Source organism: Vombatus ursinus, unplaced genomic scaffold (genome assembly GCF_900497805.2).
Source record: "Vombatus ursinus unplaced genomic scaffold, bare-nosed wombat genome assembly UNPS02007284.1, whole genome shotgun sequence".
NCBI classification, from domain to species: Eukaryota; Metazoa; Chordata; class Mammalia; order Diprotodontia; family Vombatidae; genus Vombatus; species Vombatus ursinus.
The window spans coordinates 10,090,554-10,110,726 of record NW_020947062.1 but is presented as its reverse complement, the minus strand read 5'-3'; the positions used below and the strand labels follow the sequence as shown (position 1 = coordinate 10,110,726).

The 20,173-nt window shown below is 35.5% G+C and overlaps 1 protein-coding gene across 1 annotated transcript in view; it reads right to left on the bottom strand.

The window, feature by feature from the left end:
• Positions 1–2,392: 2,392 nt before the first annotated feature.
• ZNF839 (zinc finger protein 839) overlaps positions 2,393–20,173 on the bottom strand; it is a 37,483-nt gene continuing 19,702 nt past the window's right edge. The window contains 5 exon segments of the mRNA XM_027849030.1: positions 2,393–5,735; positions 8,557–8,692; positions 12,551–12,688; positions 14,636–14,785; positions 18,184–18,276. Coding sequence (XP_027704831.1) covers positions 4,792–5,735; positions 8,557–8,692; positions 12,551–12,688; positions 14,636–14,785; positions 18,184–18,276 — 1,461 coding nt within the window. The 3' untranslated portion in view covers positions 2,393–4,791.

Sequence of the window (20,173 nt, the reverse complement as noted above, 5' to 3'; positions counted from 1 at the left end):
GTAGGTACATAATACTTAAATTGATTCGTTATGAATAACAGAAAGCAAGCTCTGTAATATCAGTGATTATTTTTTCCAACACTATGAACTTATGGTTCATCATGACTCGTGAAATATGGCATTCATCCATAATGCCATTTTTCTCAAATTTTATTTTTAAATATTAATGTGCCACTGCTTCTATTTTGTACAAAATTACCAAGGATATGACTTTATTTTTCTAGGATAAAAACTATCATGGTCCAATGCCTACACTTATTTTATGAGCCACATACGGACACACATACACACATATATTTTTACCGTTTCCAAGGCTGAGGTAGTTCATTTAATAATTTATAGATTTATCCAAAACTGGAAAGGGAGGGGGAAGGTAAACAGAAAACAAGTGAAAATAAATAATAAAAATATGTAAATGCCAACTAAACAATAATTTAATTCCTGATGTTAAATATTATTTTAATACTCGAGCCTTTAAAAAAAATAACCTAAGGTTATTTATAGTATATATTATAATATAGTAGTATAATATAATATATAATAACATCACATATCATATAACTATATACCATATGTGAGGCAGCATGGTAAAGTGGATTTAGATCTGGTCTTAGAGCCAGAAGACTCGAGTTCAAGTTTTGCCTCTAAAATACCGTCACGTAACTTCTCCGTGCTCTAGTCAATTCTAAGACTTTAGGCTACCCCTCTAGTCCCACATCAGGAATTCCCCTAGACCAATGAAATCACAGGTCTGGTCTAAATTCTATATAGGTACTTGGTCATTTAGGTATTCTGTCTCATTACTAAATTAAATTCTCATCATTTTGTATTGCTTTGATATTATTCCAATAATTTTAGAATGATGAATTACATTAAACCCTTAGAGATGGCCTTAAAATAAGGATTGTTGACTTGGAGTCCACAGATAGATTTCATAAGGTCTACGAATTTGGATGAGAAAAAAAATTTTACATTTTTATTTTCACTAAGCTCTAAGTGAAATTTAGCATTTCCTTCCATTATTTAAAAACACTGTTCTGAGGAGACTATAGACTTCATCAGACTGTCAGTGACAAAAAAAAAAAACCTTAAGAACCTCTGTCTTAAGTATAATACTGGGCATGGCACCTCATTAGGCCAAGAAAGGTGAAATGAATTACCCAAAGTCATAGTGAGTTAGCAGCAGAACCAGGATTACAACTCAATTCTTCTGACTTCATGGTCATATCGACATTACATCACTGCAATAGTATTTTACTGCAGTATAATAATACACTATATTAGCAGACTTTCTATTTCCTGCCTTATAGAGGTCATTTTTTTTCCACTAAAAAGAAAAATGAAAAATACTTTTAGCTACAAGGTATGATATTAATCTACATTCAAGTACCCTCAAGAAACTAAATTTTGTTTTCTAAGAACTGGATCTGTGTTTTTATTGGCATGGAACTCCCAGCGCAGAACTTCTGCCAAAGCAGGTAGGCAGCTTCTCTGCAGTGGTGTCAAACTCATGTGGAAAAGAAGACCTCTAATTTGTACAGAAACATCCTTGCAAGATGCACACTGACTTAGTTTTAAAGTGTAGTATCTGTTTAATTATAATTTTATTTAGTTAAATATTTCCCAATTACATTTTAATCTACTTCAGAGAAGTATTCTGGAGTGTTGAGGGCTATGTGATTAACATCTCTGATATACAGCACTGAGAAGTTATGTGATTTGCCCAGGGTCACACAGCTTCTACCAGAAGTGGGACTTGCATCTAAGGCTTCCTGGCTTCAAGGCCAATTCTCTTATCTGCCATGCCACTATGATAAGCTGTTCCATTAATACTCTTCTAAGAGCATTTCTCTGAAAATTAAACATTCCAAATATGTAAGATCGCCTGTTACACAACAGTGGATAGAAAACCAGACTTGGGCCTCAGGAATATATGGTGTGCTCAAATCCAATTACTTCTGACACTAGCAATGTGACCCCATGGTCAAACCACAACCCAACCCATCTCATGCCAATCTATAAAAATGGAGATTATAGTATCTGATGTACCTATCTCCTGTATATGTGGCTCAAATAAAAATGTATATAAAGTGCTTTGCACTTAAGTGCATGATCTCTAATTAAATAATCCAATAATATGGTTCTGAAAAAGCACCAGAATAGGCATGTACACCACGGATGTCAAGGTCAGAAGGAAAGAGCCCATACACACCAAAATATTCCTGGTTACACTTTGTAATAAGAAAAAACATATGAAGATATATGAACCAATGCAAAGTGAAGTAAGCAAAACTAAGAACACAACATAGTAACTACAACAATGCAAACAGAAAAAAAACAAAACCCCCTTCTGAATGCTATGATTTAATGATCAAATTTAAATCCAGAAGAATTAAAAAACTGGACTTTCCCACCTTTTATTACAGAGGTAGAGGACTAGAATATTGCACATAATCCTTTTCTCTTTTTTAACATTTGTTACAACGGGAGTGTTGCTTGGGTAGTAGTTACCAGTAGGAAGGAGGATAAATTCAGAAATGAATGACATTTTAAAAAGTATAAATTTAAAAAATTTTAATGAACTAGAAGAGAAATAAATGTCCACTAATTGAAGAATGACAATAAATTATGGTATATGAATGTAATTACTGCACTGTAACAAACAGCAAGTATGGAGACTTCAGGAAAACTTGGGAAGACTTTCATCACCTGAAGGCAGAGTAAGTCAGAACTAGGAAAACAATCTATATGATGCGGGGAAAAAAGATTTTAGAACTTTGATCAATGTAGTCACCATTTATAGATTCAAAAGAATAGCAATGAGGGGCACCTGGTGGTTAAGTGGATAGCGCACTGGCCCTGGAGTCAGGAGAACCTGAGTTCAAATCCAGCCTCAGACACATAACACTAGCTGTGTGACCTTGGGCAAGTCACTTAACCCCACTGCCTAACCCCCCAAAAAATAAAATAAAATAATAGCAATGAAGCATGCTTCCCCCTCCCTCTGTCACCAGAAGTAGGAAATAGAGGTAAGAAATGATACACTGGTATTCACCCATGACCAATGTGGTAATGTTTTGCTTGACTATACTTACTTGTTTTAAGTCAATAAGTATTAAGTATCCAATATGTGCTCAGTACCATGCTGGGCATTAGGGATACAATTACAAGGAAAAACAGTCTCTATTCACAGCAGGTTTACGTTCCAGAGGGTTCCACTGAGGGTAGGGAGCATTATTGTGAAGTGATAGTGATGCAAAATAAAGCCTTCAATATAACACTCAAATAGGAAAAAAAAACTCCAGACTGGGTGTATACCCTAAGGATGTCAAAGACAAGAGATAAAGGTGTCTCATATATATATATATATATATATATATCAAATTAATTCTGCCAACACTTTTAATAGCATCAAAAAGAGGGAAGGAAGATGGAAAACAGTGAGAATTTATTCCCATAAACTAGGAACAAACTATGGCATATGAATACAATGAGATATTACTGTGCCATTAAGAAATTACAAATCTAAGAATTCAGATTAACTTGGGAGGGCTTATACTGGCCAATGAAAAATAAAGAAGGCAGAATCCTGGTAAAAATCCACACAATGACCACAAATGCTGTAAGAGAAAATACCAGTCAAAAAAAAAATAATTTAAAATTGAGAAAATAACACTAAAAGATAGGAGGACTCACATAAATGTAATGACCAGTCTTAAATCCTAAAGACTGATAAACGAAACATCATTACAGGTGAAGAATGACACACATGCTGTTAGACATCAATTTGTCATTTTCATTGCTATGAAAGAGGAAGGGGAGTAGTACATGAATATTGGGAAATGGCAGAAGTGTAAATAAAATTTAATAAAACATTGTTTTAGAAGGAAAAAGCACCAAGAAATTTTAGTACTAGAAAAAGAGTACTGTGAGACTCAAAAGAGATAATCCAAAATTATACTTTAAAAGAGAAATACTATGATAGTCTATTACATATTTTGGCACTTGATTATATGCTGCTTTTTATAATTCTGATTGTCCTATTTAAGTCTTGTAACCCTTTGTGGAAAAGAAAGGACTAGGTCAAAAATTTCTTTTTTTATCCACCCATGGACTATTTAGTATAAATGACTAAAATATCACGGTTTTCAGTGTAGAATATTAATTACCACAGACTAAGGCAAATTCTGTTTTAAAAAAATCATTAAAAACTGAGTCAAACAGACATCTTAGAATCTGAAGGGCCTCTTTACTTTTTCACAGTGAGATGTGACTATCACACTAGTTCTTTCTTGAAACAGACCACAAAGAAATTGTTCTTCCATCTGATCTCTAAAACTGGGATAGTAATGGTGATATTCTATTACCAAGGAAAATACCGTGCAATCAATTTTGTTAAAATATAGCTTTCAAGAAGTTTCCAATATAGACATCACTGTCAAAATGCAGTGAAGCAAACTGCATTGTGGGGGGTGGAACGGGAATTCAAGAGTTGTAAACGGTTTCATGAAACAAGTGATAATGCAGTTTTCACAACATTCATCACAAGCTCTTGAAGTTTTAAAAGGTGTTTGAAATCAAAAACCAACATGGTTTTTGGTTATATTTAGCTATTTTCAGTTCAGACAAGATACATAAAAAAGTACATTTCATTGTAGAAATAAGATAATTCTTTATAAATAAAAGGTCCACTTGTTTCAGTATTCACATTAGAAAAATAGACTTTTGTTGAAAAAGACCATTTCTTAAGACAATTATGTATAAATGTAAAAACTATGCTTCTGGTACTATTTAATTATGAGAGTTCATAATGCTCTCACTCTGGCTTTCTCTTTCTACCGCCAGCAATGCTTCCAGTGTTTCTAAAGGAAGTCCATCAGGTGTACTGATGTGCACTGCAGTACCATTAACCTCTGTTACTATAACAATATCATTAGCCTCAGATACAACTGTACCTGGATGGGACAGGATAAGCCCATCTGAAGTTTGAATAAAAATCTGTTCATGTCCCTGAGACAATTCCTGGCTCTCATCAGGAATTTCAAAGGCCAGAGTTTCACCTACAGCAACTGCACTCTCCTGTTGTCTTTGGACATTCTGTAATGACTCAGGGAACTGGTCCAAATTTTCAGTAGGATTTTCAAGAATGTCCTCAGCGGGCATAGATGCTTCTAATAAAGGGTGATGCTGTGATTCTGAAGAAGTCCGGCATGAATTGTCCATGGGAATGTCTGTTGACAAAGTATTTTCAGGCTGTGGTGTTATCTCATGAATCTCATTACCTGGATTAAAAAATTCCTGATGGGATTTACAATCTTCATTCTCTCTTCTGTTTTGAACCTCATGCCCAGACCATGGGCAATCTTTATCCGATAACGCAGTACAACAGAAATCAGAAATAGCAGATTCATCAGAAATAGTCTGGTCAGGGGGGTGATTATGAACATATTCAGGGAGCAACTCTGTTTGTTCTTGAAATAGGCTACCTGGATCTTCTAACTGGGAAGAAGTTTGCATTCCTTCAACAGCCTGGTATAGATTGACAGAACCTGCAGGTTCATTCTTGCTTTCTACATCAGCAAATGCTTTAGGAGGCTCATTGTTGCCTTCTACATCAGTAAATGCTTTAGGTGGCTGGTCAGCATTTAACATGTGACTCCCACCATCAATGACTGCCACATTATAAGTTTCTTCTGAAGACTGACAGGTAGTCCTATTAAGCTGGAGGTTGAAACCTAAAACATTTGGGAAAAATTGAACATAGAAACATTTCATGATTCTTCAATAAACTGACTTGTATATATAAAATATGGTCACATATCCTATATCATTCATACAATTACAATTACAAATACTCAAAATGCATTGGAAATAAAAATTAGTGGGCATAAAATATATCACCCAAAAAATATACAATCAGAAGAGGTGATCAAGTCATGTGGTGAGAACAAGACAACCCAAGTAGGACAACGGTATAGAAGAAATATTAAAAGATGTAGAGGAAAGCCTCCCCAGAAACTGTGGGTATCCTTTGTGAACAATGAACTTAGACAGGAAATGCTCAGGAGTACTCCCAAAAATCAGAACACAGATCCACTGATTTCTTAAAATACTGAATTACAATTCAAAACATATATGCTACTTATTTGTGCTTGTGTATTATCTGTTACTCAATTCCATAGGGAAGGAACAGGATCTTATCTGAATTCTATCTCTCCCTGAGCCAAGCATAGTTGGCTGCATAAACGTATGCATTTAACTTTTACTGTTTCACTATAGAAAGAATAAGCTAAGTATTGATTATATTGTTTATATAACAACTCCCTTGGCAAAAACTAAAGAATGAAATCTTGCTAGATGGGACTGAGAGCAAAATTTGTTTTGCAGAATAATTTTAACAGCTAAGAGTGATTTCATCTATATACCTACACCAACAAAACTCATATCCTGCATTGCTATGGCTGAAAAAAAATCATTTCCTGGTGCCCAAAGCTCTGGTGTTGGCCACTACTGTCTTTAAAAAGGTTAGTTTTCAAACGACAGTAGTAAACTTTTTGAGGACTATACTGCTATTAATTTTAATCTAATCATCATAATCCTAAGTGGCACTTATATAATGCTTTAAAGTTTGTAAAAACTTTGACATATATCAAATGAAATGATTTTCACTTGTGCCTTACCAAAAACCTTCTGTACAATAGGTATTATCCTCTCTTCAGAGATGAGATTGGAACTCAGAGGAGTTAATTGACTTGCCAATGGTCACAGTTATTGTCAGTGGCAGAATTTGAACCTGGGTCTTTCTGACTCGAAGTCCAGCACTCTATTCACTATATCTCTACCTCAACAAGAAGAAACCATTTTAAAAAGCAAAAGAGAAATGAAACATTCAGCACTACATGGTAAATTAGCTTGCAGACTGCTGACAAACAGTATAGTAGATAAGGTGGAAGAAAGGTTATTACCCTTTGACTGACAGGTCAGATGAACCCAAAACAGGGTTAACACTCAAAATTATCAAACCAGCTGAACAAAGACAGGCAGAAAATATATGGCCATTTTTTTTTTAAATGCACATAAAAGAACAGAAAAGTCTGAACTCAATCAGACAAGCAGACAGCTTTAAAAGATACATATTGAATTGCATGTATTACCAGATTTATGTATTAATTGGTTTTGCTATTTTTCTAAAAAAAAAAAAAATTGTTGCATGGAATAGCTTTCTGGCAGAGGGCAAGAAGCAGGACAGAGGGGGAAATTTAGTCAATATAAAAATCAAGATAACAGTAAAAAATTATTTAAAAAAATATACACTGAACTCACTTAAAAATAAAAATCAAGTTGTATATAAGAGTCACAGTTTCATGTACAATTCTTTTTTCTTCTACTGTATAATTTTATTTGATGTTTGTTAATGTTACTAAAAAAAATTTCAACACATGATTTGCAATGATTTCTAAGGCTAATTTGGTAGGTTATGTTATAGAACGTGAGACCTTAAAAACCATGTCATCCAGCCACCTGCTCTTACACAGAGAAAAAATGAGTACGATAGCAAGGGCATTAGCACAAGTTTCACTGTGTCACTCTCCTGCTTCATAAATTCCAGTAGCTCTCTATTACTTCTGGAATCCAATACAAGTTCCCCATATTGGTATTTAAAGGCATTCACAACCTGGCTCCAATGTAACTTTGCAGCTTTATCATACATTTTTTAAAATGTTTTAATTTTAATTTTTTAAACCTCTTCACATACTCAGTCCAACCAAATTACAGATGACTATGGCTCTTCAACTTCTAAGCCTGGAATGCATTCACTTCTAACTCCCAGAGTTCTCCCAAGAGAACTCCCAGTTTTGCTCAAAGACGACCTTCTTTCTACACGACAATGTCCCTAACCTCAAGGAGCTTACTATCCAGTAGGAAAGATAAAGATATATATACAACTAAATAGAATGTAGTAAAAAAGGGTACAAGGGGGCCACACTGAAGTCTGGAATCAGGAAGACCTAAGTTTGAATTCTGCCTCAAACACTTACTAGTTGTGTATCTGTGGGCAAGTCACTTAATCTCTTAGTCTCAGTTTCCTTATCTGTACAATGGGGATAATAGCACCCACCCCATAGGATTGTTATGAAGGTCACATGAAAGAATATATAGAAAAAGCATTTTGTGCCAAATAAATACTTGCTATTGTTATTACTGGAAAGAGACAACAGATATCATGTACTAGGTGGAGGTTGGTTTCTATGTCGAAGAAAATCCTGGTAGGTTTCATACAGGCACCCAAGCTTTGTCTAAAAAAAATGGTCTAAAACATATTCATTTTGTAAGCAATGGGGAGTTACAGAAAGGTTTCTGAGGAAGTAAGTGATGCCCTCGGGAGCGTATCACTTTAAGTTGGGCTCTTAAAAACCTAAAAACCTAAAAAGCCTTCAAACACTGAAGTAGATTATTTTTTTTTTAAATTTGAAAATTTTTAAAATTTGAAAATAACTTGAAATGCTACTGAACAATTAGTGCATCCAATCAAACTGAGTGCCACAGAAATGTTACCTTCAGTGTTAACTTGGTTACACAAAGGTATGGTTTTCTCCTTGAGTCCACTGTGACTAGCATAATTATCATTCATGTTCTTGGATTCACTTTCTATCCTGGTTCTTTTGACTGGCACCAGCACTTCTTCAAGTATCTATGAATAAAAATCCAATTCACTAAACAACATGAAAAAATACCTTTTCTGACTTGTCATCGTTATGAATGTTTAAAAATTAAAACTACAGCAATTCAATGTTTCAAAGAGTAATCAACCCTGGCACAGTAATAACTATTCACATTTCTGCAATGCTTTTAAGATTTATTAAACAATTTCCATATATTAAGTAGGAAACACAAGCATTATTATTACAGAGTCTGATAATATCACTCTACTAAAAAATGCAAGATGGTTTCCCTGTCGTAGAATAAAATGCAAACTCCTCAATTTGACATCTAAAGACCTTCAGTCTGGCTCTGGTCTTATTTTATAGTTTTATTTCATGAGTCTCCTCCTCTTCACATACTTAGTATTCCAGCCAAAATGGCTTATTCCTGAACTCAGACTTTTGCCCATGCTGTCTCACATCGAAAGTATTTCCTTCTCACTTAGAATCATTAGCTTCCTATACAGCACTAGTTGGGGGCCATTCAGCTGATCCCCCTACTTGTTAGAATTCTCTCCTGCCCAAAATTATTTTGTACTTACTTATCCATGTAAATGTTTTATCCCCCATGGAATATAAACACTCTTGAGCACAGGTACGGGAACTTGGGGGTTTTATTTTCTTTATTTTTCCCTTAATAAATGTTTAACTGAATTTAAATGAATTGCCAAGCATGCAGTAGCATACATACATAGAATGTCTAAAACTATATTAAGATACTTAAAGCTAGTGGATATATAGCTAATTAATAATTCAATTAATTAACAAAATGGTCTTTTTCTTTTAAAATAATGTATTAAAATTATTAAGCATATCACTCCATATATTTACTCTTATTACCTGCTAATTTCCAGCCAAATTCGTTATCTAGAGAGTATCACATAATGGACAGAGAGCTGGCTGGTCGAGGAGTCAAAAAGGTCAGATGTCAACAAGTCCTACCTCTTACACACAATGACTGTGTGAGTCAGGTAAATCACATAACCTCTCAGTACCTCAGGAAACTCTCTAAGACTAAGTTGCAGAGCAAGTACCTATCTGCAATGAGAGTTTTCTCCACAATGAAACCACAGGTTCAGTCCATCCCCCCCCCCCAAATTATCTATTTCCTAGTAGAATGTAAGGTCCTTGAGAACAATACTGTCTCTGTAACCCCCATATGCCCAGCATAATGCAGAGTATACATTTGGTAAATGTTTGTTGAACTGAATCCTATAAAAGTTTGGCATTTTTTGTTTGACATGCTGGATAACTACAAATCATTCAGAGAGAGAGAGAGAGAGAGAGAGAGAGAGAGAGAGAGAGAGAGAGAGAGAGAGTGTGTGTGTGTGTGTGTGTTTGATCTACAGAAATGCTTAATTAATTCCTACTTAGACCAAATTTATATATATCATCTTTAACAGCTTAAAACTGCATTAAGACTTTTATGTATCTGTATACCTGAAATCAAACCAGCCTAATTCTGCAAAAAGGGAAATAACACAACTGGAATATTGGCCTCCATGTTTCAAAGTAATAGGGACTGTGGCTGGTTTTCTTTTCAATATTTAACATTTATTTTTAAAAATTTTAAGATCCAAATTGTTTTGGTTCATTGTATTCCTAAGAATAGCTAAATCATTCACAGTTGATCATCATATGATATTGCTATTACTATGTACAATATTTTCCTGATTCTGATCATTTCACTTTGCATCAATTCAAAAAGTCTTTCCAAGATTTACTGAGAGTATCCTGCTCATCATTTCTTATAGCACAATAGTATTTCATCACAATCATATACAACAACTTGTCCAACCATTCTTCAATTGATGGGCATCCCCTCAATTTCCAATTCTATGTCACGACAAAAAGAGTGGCTATAAATATTTTTGTACATATGGGTTCCTTTTTCTTTGATCTCTTTGAGATACAGACCTAGCTGTGGTATTGTTGGATCAAAGGGTATGCAGTTTTATAGCCCTTTGGGCATAGTTCCAAATTGTTCTCCAGAATGAGCAAAAAGATGTCAAGGAAGCAGATTCAGCAGTATCAGACCTTAAACCATGTTTTAAGGTGAGAGCATTGTTGAATTACAAAATGGATAATTCTGATTATTTTAAATTAAAATTTTCTTGTATAAACAAAACCTATGCAGCCAATAGAAAGAAGGCAGAAAACTGGGGGGAAAAATTTTCATAGACAATCTCTCAGATAGGATGTGATTGGGTTGGAATACTGTTGTGGAATAGGAAATGATGAGCTGGTTGATTTAGAAAAAAATGGGAAGACATGGACTTACAAAGGAAAACATTATCCACCTTCAGAGAAACAGATGACAAGTGGAAAAAAACATAATATGGTCAACTTAACCAACATTTCATTAGTGTACCTATTTTCCCATATCTCCTCAAACATTTGTCATTTCTGATAGGTATGAGATGGTACCTCGGATTTGTTTTTATTTGCATGTTTCTAATCAATAGTAATTTAAAGCATTTTTTTATGTGACAATTGATAGCTTTCATTTCTTCTGAAAACTGCCTGTTCATATCCTTGCACTATTTATCAACTAGGAAATGGCTCTTGTTTTTATAAATTTGGCTCAGTTCCCTTTATATTTGAGAAATGAAGCCTTTACCAGAAAAACTTGCTATAAGAAATTTTCCCTAGTTTACTCCTTTCCTCCTAATGTTGGCTGCACTGGTTTTGTTTGTGCAAAAACTTTTTAATTTCATGTAATCAAAATTATCTATTTTATATGCTATGATCCTCTCTATCTCTTGTTTGGTCATAAACTTCCCATATCCATAGATCTGACAGGTACATTTTTCCATGTTCCCCTAATTTACTTATATTACCCTTTATGTCTAAATCATTTACCATTTTGATCTTATTTTAGTACACAGTGTGAGATGTTGGTCTATGTCTAGTTTCTGCAAAGTTGTATTCTAATTTTCCCAATAATTTTTGTCAAATGTTGAGTTCCTGCCTCAAAAGCTTGGATCTTTGGGTTTATCAAACATTAGATTACTATAGCCATTTACTACCACCATGTATTATGCACCTAATCTATTCAACTGATCCACCACTCCATTTCTTTTTTTGTTTGTTTGTTTGTTTTTGGTAAGGCAATCAGGGTGAAATGACTTGTCCAGGGTCACACAGCTAATAAGCGTCAAGTGTCTGAGGCCGAATTTTAACTCAGGTCCTCCTGACTCCAAGGCCGGAGCTCTGTCAACCACACCATGTAGCGGCCCCTACTATTTCTTAGCCAGTACCAGAATGTTTTCATGATTACCATTTGTAATAAAGTTTGAAATCTGGTAATGCTAAGGTGCCTTCCTTCAAATTTTTTTTCATTGATTCCCATTTTTGACCTTTTGAGAGTCCAACATTTTTGAATAAATAAATTCATTCAATTAATATCCAATTAGATTGTGAGTTCTTTTAGAGTAAGGATTATTTTTTGCCTCTTTCTGTATCCCTAGGGTTTAGCACAGTGCCTGGCACATAGAAGGCACTTAATAAATGTTTATTAATTATTGATAGATTAAATAAGTTAACTCCATTTTACAAATAAAACCTGAATCAGTGAAGTCAAGTAATGTTCTCAAGTTACAAAGCTGAAAAATTAACAAAGCTGGGATTCAAAGCCAGGTCTTCTTACTCCAAGTCCAGAGATTTTTTTCAAATCAATTCAACAACCACTTATTAAGTACCTACTATGTGATTCCGGGATTCAAATTAAATTCAAATTAAAAAAACAAAAACAAAAAACCACAATTACTGCCCTCAAGGACCTTACATTCTACTATGGAAACATAGGAAATTAAATGCTACATAAATTTTCCACCACAAACACCTACCTCATTTTCTCTTTTCTGTCCAGTAATTTCACCTAGCCCCACTTCAACTGCACTGAGTATATATTGAGGCAAAATGCCATTCTTTTCCAGTTCTTTCTTCTGTAGAAGCTCTTCTGTAATTCCCAGTGACTTAGCAACCTAGAATTTAGGGCCAAAAAAAAAAAAAAAATTCAAGAAAGTAACAACTTTTCAATGACAAGTAAATAATAACTACACGACTAAGCCCAATTTGGTACACAAAGTCCCTCTATTAAGTTAGTCACTATGTAATCAGGTGGGAACAAAGATACAAGGTTAGAATGAATACCAGTAGCAAAAAAGGTTATTCCCAAAAATTAAAGTTGCGGCGTTAGCAAAGTTTAGAAGAGGACACTGCAAAGGTTTTCTTAAGACTTCATAGTTCTCTCTTCCACGAGGCCTGAAAACTCATCGTAAAATTGACTTATTACTGAGGCAGATTACTTAATGATACTAGCTCGAATTTTAAAACACATTCCAGTTCTCTTTATAACAGCCTGAGAGGTAGTACAAAGAGTATTATAAACCCATTTTACAGATGGGGAAGCTGAATCTCAGAGAGGTGAAAGTCCACACGCCTAGTAACAGTCAGAGCCAAGACTGAGGCCTAAGTCTCCAGGCTCTTCCCCTTGAGCTGCCTCCATACCTATGATGACTCCTCCTGGGAGCAGTCACTGGTCTATTTCCTTAGAAACACTCATGCATACTGAGCTATGAAGTGCTTTTTCCACACTGCCATACTCACATCCAGAGGATGAAAAAGGAGGGACAGGAGACTACATAGATATTTCAAACATAAACCAAAAGAAAATACAGGAAGGGAAAAAAAGGATTAGGCAAGTTTTGAGCCTACCAACCTTGACAGTGTCCCCTTAAAAACTGATGCAATGTCATTTCTCCATAGAGGCTACATCACTGATGGGCTACCTATAAGAGATGGATTTAGATGGATGTATACAGCATTACAGCAAGGCAAATTTTGGCATGTGAAAAGGCTGAAGTCCACATTTTGTAATTTAAAGTAAAACAAAATAAAAATCACACTAGAATCCAATTTGGATTAAAATAGCTTGTTCAATTTAATGTACTGTAGTGTGTAAAGTTCTAATTCTTATTCTCAACAGACATTTGCAGGTCAAGCATTTCATTCCAGTACATTACAAACCACCTTGTTTTCAGGGGTTGTTTTTTTTTAGTATTTGTAATTGTTTAATGTACAATATTTAACCTTTTAAGATATCTAAGAGCAGCATCTAATAAATTTTAAGGAGATATTTAATGAATCTACCATTAGATGCTCTCCACAAATCTTTAAAATAATGCAGGTAAAGAATATATCAGCATATCTTGCTTTTCTAGTTCAATAAAGTTTAATGATAAACATTAGTATGTATGCAAATGCATAGCCAAGAGAGACAACATATAAGTCTAATTGTCAATTCAGTTGAACTGAAACAATGAGGGCCTTTGTGGTCAGCAGTGAGGGAGATAGACTTTACATGAGATGTGGTTCCTATAGTCTCACGATATAGTAAGAAAAGCAAAATACACAGAGATTATCATAATGCCAACAATATTAGACAGAATTATGACCAAGTGTCAGAATTATGACCAAGTGTCATGTGAGATCTAAGGAGGAAGATGAATGCCAACAGGAGTGGACCAGCAATCATGGAGGAAGTATCATTAATCTTGGACTTTCAAAAATGGATAATAAATGCTAACTGACTGATTGATTGATGGAAATTCAATAGAAGAAAGAGGAAGTCATAGGGAATGGAATGCACAAAAGCAGAGATGCAGAAAAGCCCAGATCATATTCATTAGGCAAAGTGTAGCCAGAATGTAGTAAATACACAGAACAGTAAGGAAATAAGTCTGAAAAGTTAGCATCAGATTATGAAAGGTCCTGAATTCTAGACAGAGTTTATCCAAAATAAAGATGTTACCCCAAAAGCTAACTACAAAAGAGTTGGTAAAAATACATAACTGCCTATGTTCATTTGTAAAAGGGCATTTTTAAAAATAACTTTTAATACACAAACTCCCTTTTCCTATGCCCATTACCTCATTATTTTTTATTTCCAAGGGCTGCTGAGAACTCAGAACAGAGTTACTGAAGTAATCTTGACACATTTTCTTAACCATCTTATGCAACTCTTCAAATTCCTTATATACATCTGGGAAAAAAGGTTTTGTTGGATGACTCTTCTCAACCTTTAGAGAAGAAGAAAAAAATCTAATAGATGAAGCAATAATATTTAAAATACAATCAATAATTCTTATTAAAATAAATGGTACTGATACTTTTAATATTGCTGTTACTTTCCAATGAAGTCCTAAACGTCCCCTCCCCCACAATCCACAGAACTTTTCCCTGTACCAAAGAAGTATATTTAAGCAAACCAAACCAACTCATTGGAAATATCAGACATGTGCTTCATTCCATTTATAGTCCCCCACCCTCTGTCAAAAGGAGGGCTCAGTGGATAGAGATTCCAGGCTCTAGCTGGGCCTGGAGTTAAGAAAGACCTGAATTCAAGAGCAGTCTCTTAACAGACACTTACCTAGTTGTGTGACCCTGAACAAGTCACTTAACCTCAGTGTGCCTTAATCCACAGGAGAAGGAAATACCAAATCACTCCATTATTTTTGAGAATAGAAGAAAAGGAAAAGGAATAAGTGCCAGTCAATGGCAGAAGCACAATGTCACAACTGTTCTATGCCTATTACAATGTCACTGATGTAGGACTGGAAGAGACCAATGAAGATCGCTTGATGCAACCCCCTCATGTTACAGATGAGGTACTGAGGCCCAGAGAGGTTACATGATTCTGGTATCAAATGAAGAAATGGCCCTTCTTTTTGCAAGGAAAGCAATCTACTTGTGTACTTGATCCCACTATCTCAAAATGATCCCCATCATCATTCCCATTCTATTATCTCTACTATCTATCTACTAGGTTCCTTCCCTACTGCCTATTACACCCATTTCTCTTCTATGTCTAAAAAACCCTCACTTGATCCATGATTCCCTCTTGCTACTATCTTTTATCTCCCCTCTCCTTCTTGGCTAAACTCCTCAAGAATGCCATCTACATTTAGAAATAATAATAACTAACATTTATAACTAACATTTAAAGTGCTTACTATGTGCCAGGCACTGTGCTAAGCACTTTATAATTATATCATCTGATCCTCACATCAACCTTGGGAGGTAGGTACAATTATTACCTCCATTTTACAAATGAGAAAACTGAGGCAAACAGGTTAAGTAGCTTACCCAGAGTCACACAGCTCACAAGTGTCTGAGACCAGATTTGAAACCGGGCCTTCAAGATTCCAGCCCTTTCCTCTCCTCTCACTCCCCTTTAAAACTCTCTGCAATCTGCACTCACATCTTATCATTCAACTGAAACTTCCCTCTTCAAAGTTACTAATGATCTTTCTTCACTATTAAATCTAACGGCCTTTTCTCAATCTTCATCCTCCTTGATCTCTCTGCAGCATGTTATTGGCTGCTTCTCTGCTGCCTACAAACATACTCATGTTGCCTCCATCCTCAAAAAAACCCAATCTATCCTTGCCAGCTCTCTCCTCCCTTTTGTGGCTAAACTTCTTGAAAAGGCTATCTATAACAAGTTCCTTTCCTCTCACTCTCTTAATTTTTACAATCTGACTCCCAACCTCATCATTCAACCAAAACTGCTCTCTCCAAAATTACTAACAACTTTGATCAACAATCCATCACAATTCCAAAGGACTCATGATAAGATAAAAAAACACTATCCACCTCTATACAGAGATCTGAAGGACTCAAGTGCATATTGAAGCGTATTTTTTCTCTTTCTTTTTCTGGGGTTTTTGTTTTGTTTTGTTTTCTGGTGGAAGTTACTGTTTTCCTGGAACATGGTTAATATGGAAATACTTTGCATTACTTCATATCTATAATGGATATTGTAATTCTTGCCTTCTCAGTAAGTAGGGGAAAGTGGAAGGGAGAAGAGAAAGAATTTGGAACTGAAAAAAATTTATTAACAATCTCTTAAATGCCCTATCTAATGGCCTTTTCTCGATGCTCATCCTTTTTGACCCTTCTGCAGTCTTTGACACTGTCAATCACCCTCTTCTCCTTGATACTTTCTTCTTTCTAGGTTTTTGTGACACTATTCTCTCCCGGTTCCCCTACCTGATTGTTTCTTCTCAGTCTTTGCTGGATCTTCATCCTGGTCACGCCCACTTACCCACCAGTGTTTCCAGAGGGATCTGTCCGGGACTGTCTTCTCTTCTTCCATTGCACTATTTCACCTGGTAATCTCATCAGCTCCCATGGATTCAATTGTTGTCTCATCTCAAACTCAACTCTCCAAAACAAAATTCTTTATCCTTACTGTCTGCACAATTCCAACAACCCCTGCTCTAGCCCACCCCAAAGCTGCTCCACTTTCAAACTTCCAACATCATCCCAGTTACCCAAGCTCAAAAATTCAGTATCGCTCTTGACACCTCACTTATCCTAAATATCCAATCCACTGACAAATCTTCTCTTCTACCTTTACCTATTGAGTAAACTTCCTTCTCTCCCCACTCACAAAGCCAACATCTTAGTTCTGATCCTCCTTACTCCTTGACTGGACTGGTGCCTTCTAATTATTCTCCCTTCCTCAAGCCTTTTCCTATTCCAATCTATCCTCTATTCAGCTGCCGAGGTAATTTACCTAAAATATAGGTATGACCATGCCATGCCCCTAGTTCAATGAGCTCTAGAGTCTCCTTATTATCTCCAGGATCAAATATAAAATCCTGTTTGGCGTTTAAAGTTATTCATAACCTGGCCTCTTTCCTACTTTTCCAGCATTCTTATACCTCATTCCACTGCACGTACCCCATGATTTAGCCACACTGGCCTACTTCAAGTTCCTCAAACACAACACTTGATTTCTAGTCCTGTGCCTTCGAATTAGCTGTTTCTCATGCCTGGAATAATCTACCTTCTTACATTTGCCACTCAGTTTCCCTGGCTCCCTTCAAAGACTCAGCTCATATCCCACCCCTCCCCCCCGCAAGGAGATTTTCTTTTTAGTCCATCTAGCTCCATCAGCTGCTAATGCCTTCCCCTTTCAGATTACTTGCACATCTTCTATATCTATCTTGTGTGTAAAGCAATACTTACATGTTGTCTCTCCCAGTAGGACTCCATTGGCCAGTTTTGGGTTTTGGTTGTTTGTTTAGTCTTGCCTTTCTTGTATTCCCAGTGGTTGGCACAGTGCCTGGCCAAATAGGGGCTTAATAAATGCTTCATGATTGATTGTTGCCCCAGGTTACACAGCTAGAAAGTCTCTGGGGTAGGATTTGAACCCATGTCCTCCCAACTCCAAATCTAGCACTCTACCTACTATACCCTTCAGCCTCTATCACTGCAATAAACAATAAATACAGACAACCAGACACCCTCTAACGTGTCAAATAGAGATCTGATAAATATTTGCAGAAATCTATTGCACAGAAAATTCCAAACACCCTAGTTCATTTTAAATGAAAAAAAGTTCAACTTTCTAAATTATTAAGTATCATCATCCAAAGCAGTATACTTTTTATATAATGAGAATACTCACCTTCATGAGAAGAAATTCATAGACAGTTACAAGCTCACTTAGACGCGGTAGAGCCAGTTTCATTAAATCTTCATGGTCACACTGCTGGAGCAACTACCAAAACATGACATTTAGCAACTTTTGAAAGCTATGCATGTGCTTTTACATATCTAATAAGCCAGCAGTAAATTTTACTTCTTTTACACATTCTTAAAAGGAATCTCAGACAGAAGCTAGTCCAACTTCCTATCCAATATAGATATCTCTTCTATTGTATCAGAGAGATACTATACTGTCGACACTGGCATCTGCTTATATGCCTCCACGTACAGGGAGCACACTGAGGAAGCAGCATAACGATGTGTAAAGAGTACTAGGCTTGAAGTCAAGATAAGTCAGGTTTCAAATTCTCTATTTCACTTCTTAGTAGTGAGGTCATATGCATCACAACTTTTCTAAACCTTAAATTTCCTCATCTGTGTAAGGGAGGGGTAATACTAGTAGTACTTACCTCACAGGGTTGCTGTGAAGATCAAATGGGATGATGTATGCAAATTGCTTTGCAAATTTTAAAGCTCTATTCACTATTCTTAATACAAGGTAACATATTCCTTTTATGAATGGTTCTAGTCATTAGAAATGTCTTTCTTAAATATATAAGTAAAATATATCTTCTTATTACTTCCACAACTGACTGAAAATCTCTCCCCTCTTAAACATAATAGTCATTCAATATCTAAAGACAGCTATCCTATGTCATCTTCTTTAGACTAACCATACCTTCAATTTTTCCTTATATGAGATTAAGTTTTCAAATTTTTCACCATCCTTCTTAAAAAAAGAGAATGTCAACTATCAGCATATTGCAAAGGAGAGAAAGAGCTAGAATGTGAGGCTTTCCTCTAACAGTACAAATCAAATCCTAGCCCACTCTTCTCATCTTGTGCAACTCTTGTCCATGTTCTTTCATAGATTTCTCCAAGAGGATAATGTAATCTATTAGAGGATTCCCCAGGGTTTTTGTTTTTTGGTTCGTATTTCCAAGGCAGCAATACTTTGACAAATCTATGGTCTCATAGGTATGGAAATTCCCTCCACGGGCACAGATTACATTTAGTTATGACTTCTCATTCATGTAAATCTTGTCCACATTATTCCAAAAAAATCCTCAATAAAATATCCACCTGGCATGCTGGGGGGCTTACCTCTGGGTTTTTTAACAATGCATGGGTATCACTACAGCATTCTCACTACAAACTTAGTCCACTTCCTTTTCAGATAGTATATATCCTAAATGATACTTCTTGTTCTTAGGTCACCATTAATAAGAAAATACTACCTACTTACAGTCATATGCATTTCTCCAGACCTTTAGGTCACCCACAACTTTGATTCTTCAGAGATTGTGCTATTCCAAGATTGTGCTATTCCAGAGCCTCAGCAGGAGGATATTTTAATTAAAATGGGGAGCAAATTAGGATAAGAACAGTCCCTAATTCATTCAAAGAGTTATTGTGAGGATCAAATGAAGTACTGTACATGAATAAATCTGTGAACACTAATATGCTAATAAATGTCATCTGTACACTTTTTTGTAGTAGCAAAGAACTAAAAACAGATTCCAATCAATAAGGGATATGACTAAACTGGTACATATACTGCACTGTAAGGAACAAAGAATATGGAGAACACAGAGAAACACAGGGAGAATTATATGAACTGATGCAAGGTAGAATAAGGGGAAACAAAAACTATATACACATAACTACAACAATGGGGGGAAAAATAAAAACTAAATGCCTTGTAATTATAACCAAATTTAACCCCAAGGAAGAGAGATGAGAATGTTCTTCCATCTCTTCTTTGTAGAAGTGTGAGACTAAGAATATAAATTCCTGTATATCATGTCAGACTCAATTGATGTATGAGTTAGCTGGTTCTCTGGGTAGAAGGCAGGAAATACTGGGTATATGGGGAAATGAAGATCATGTTAAAAAAAAATTTATAAAGT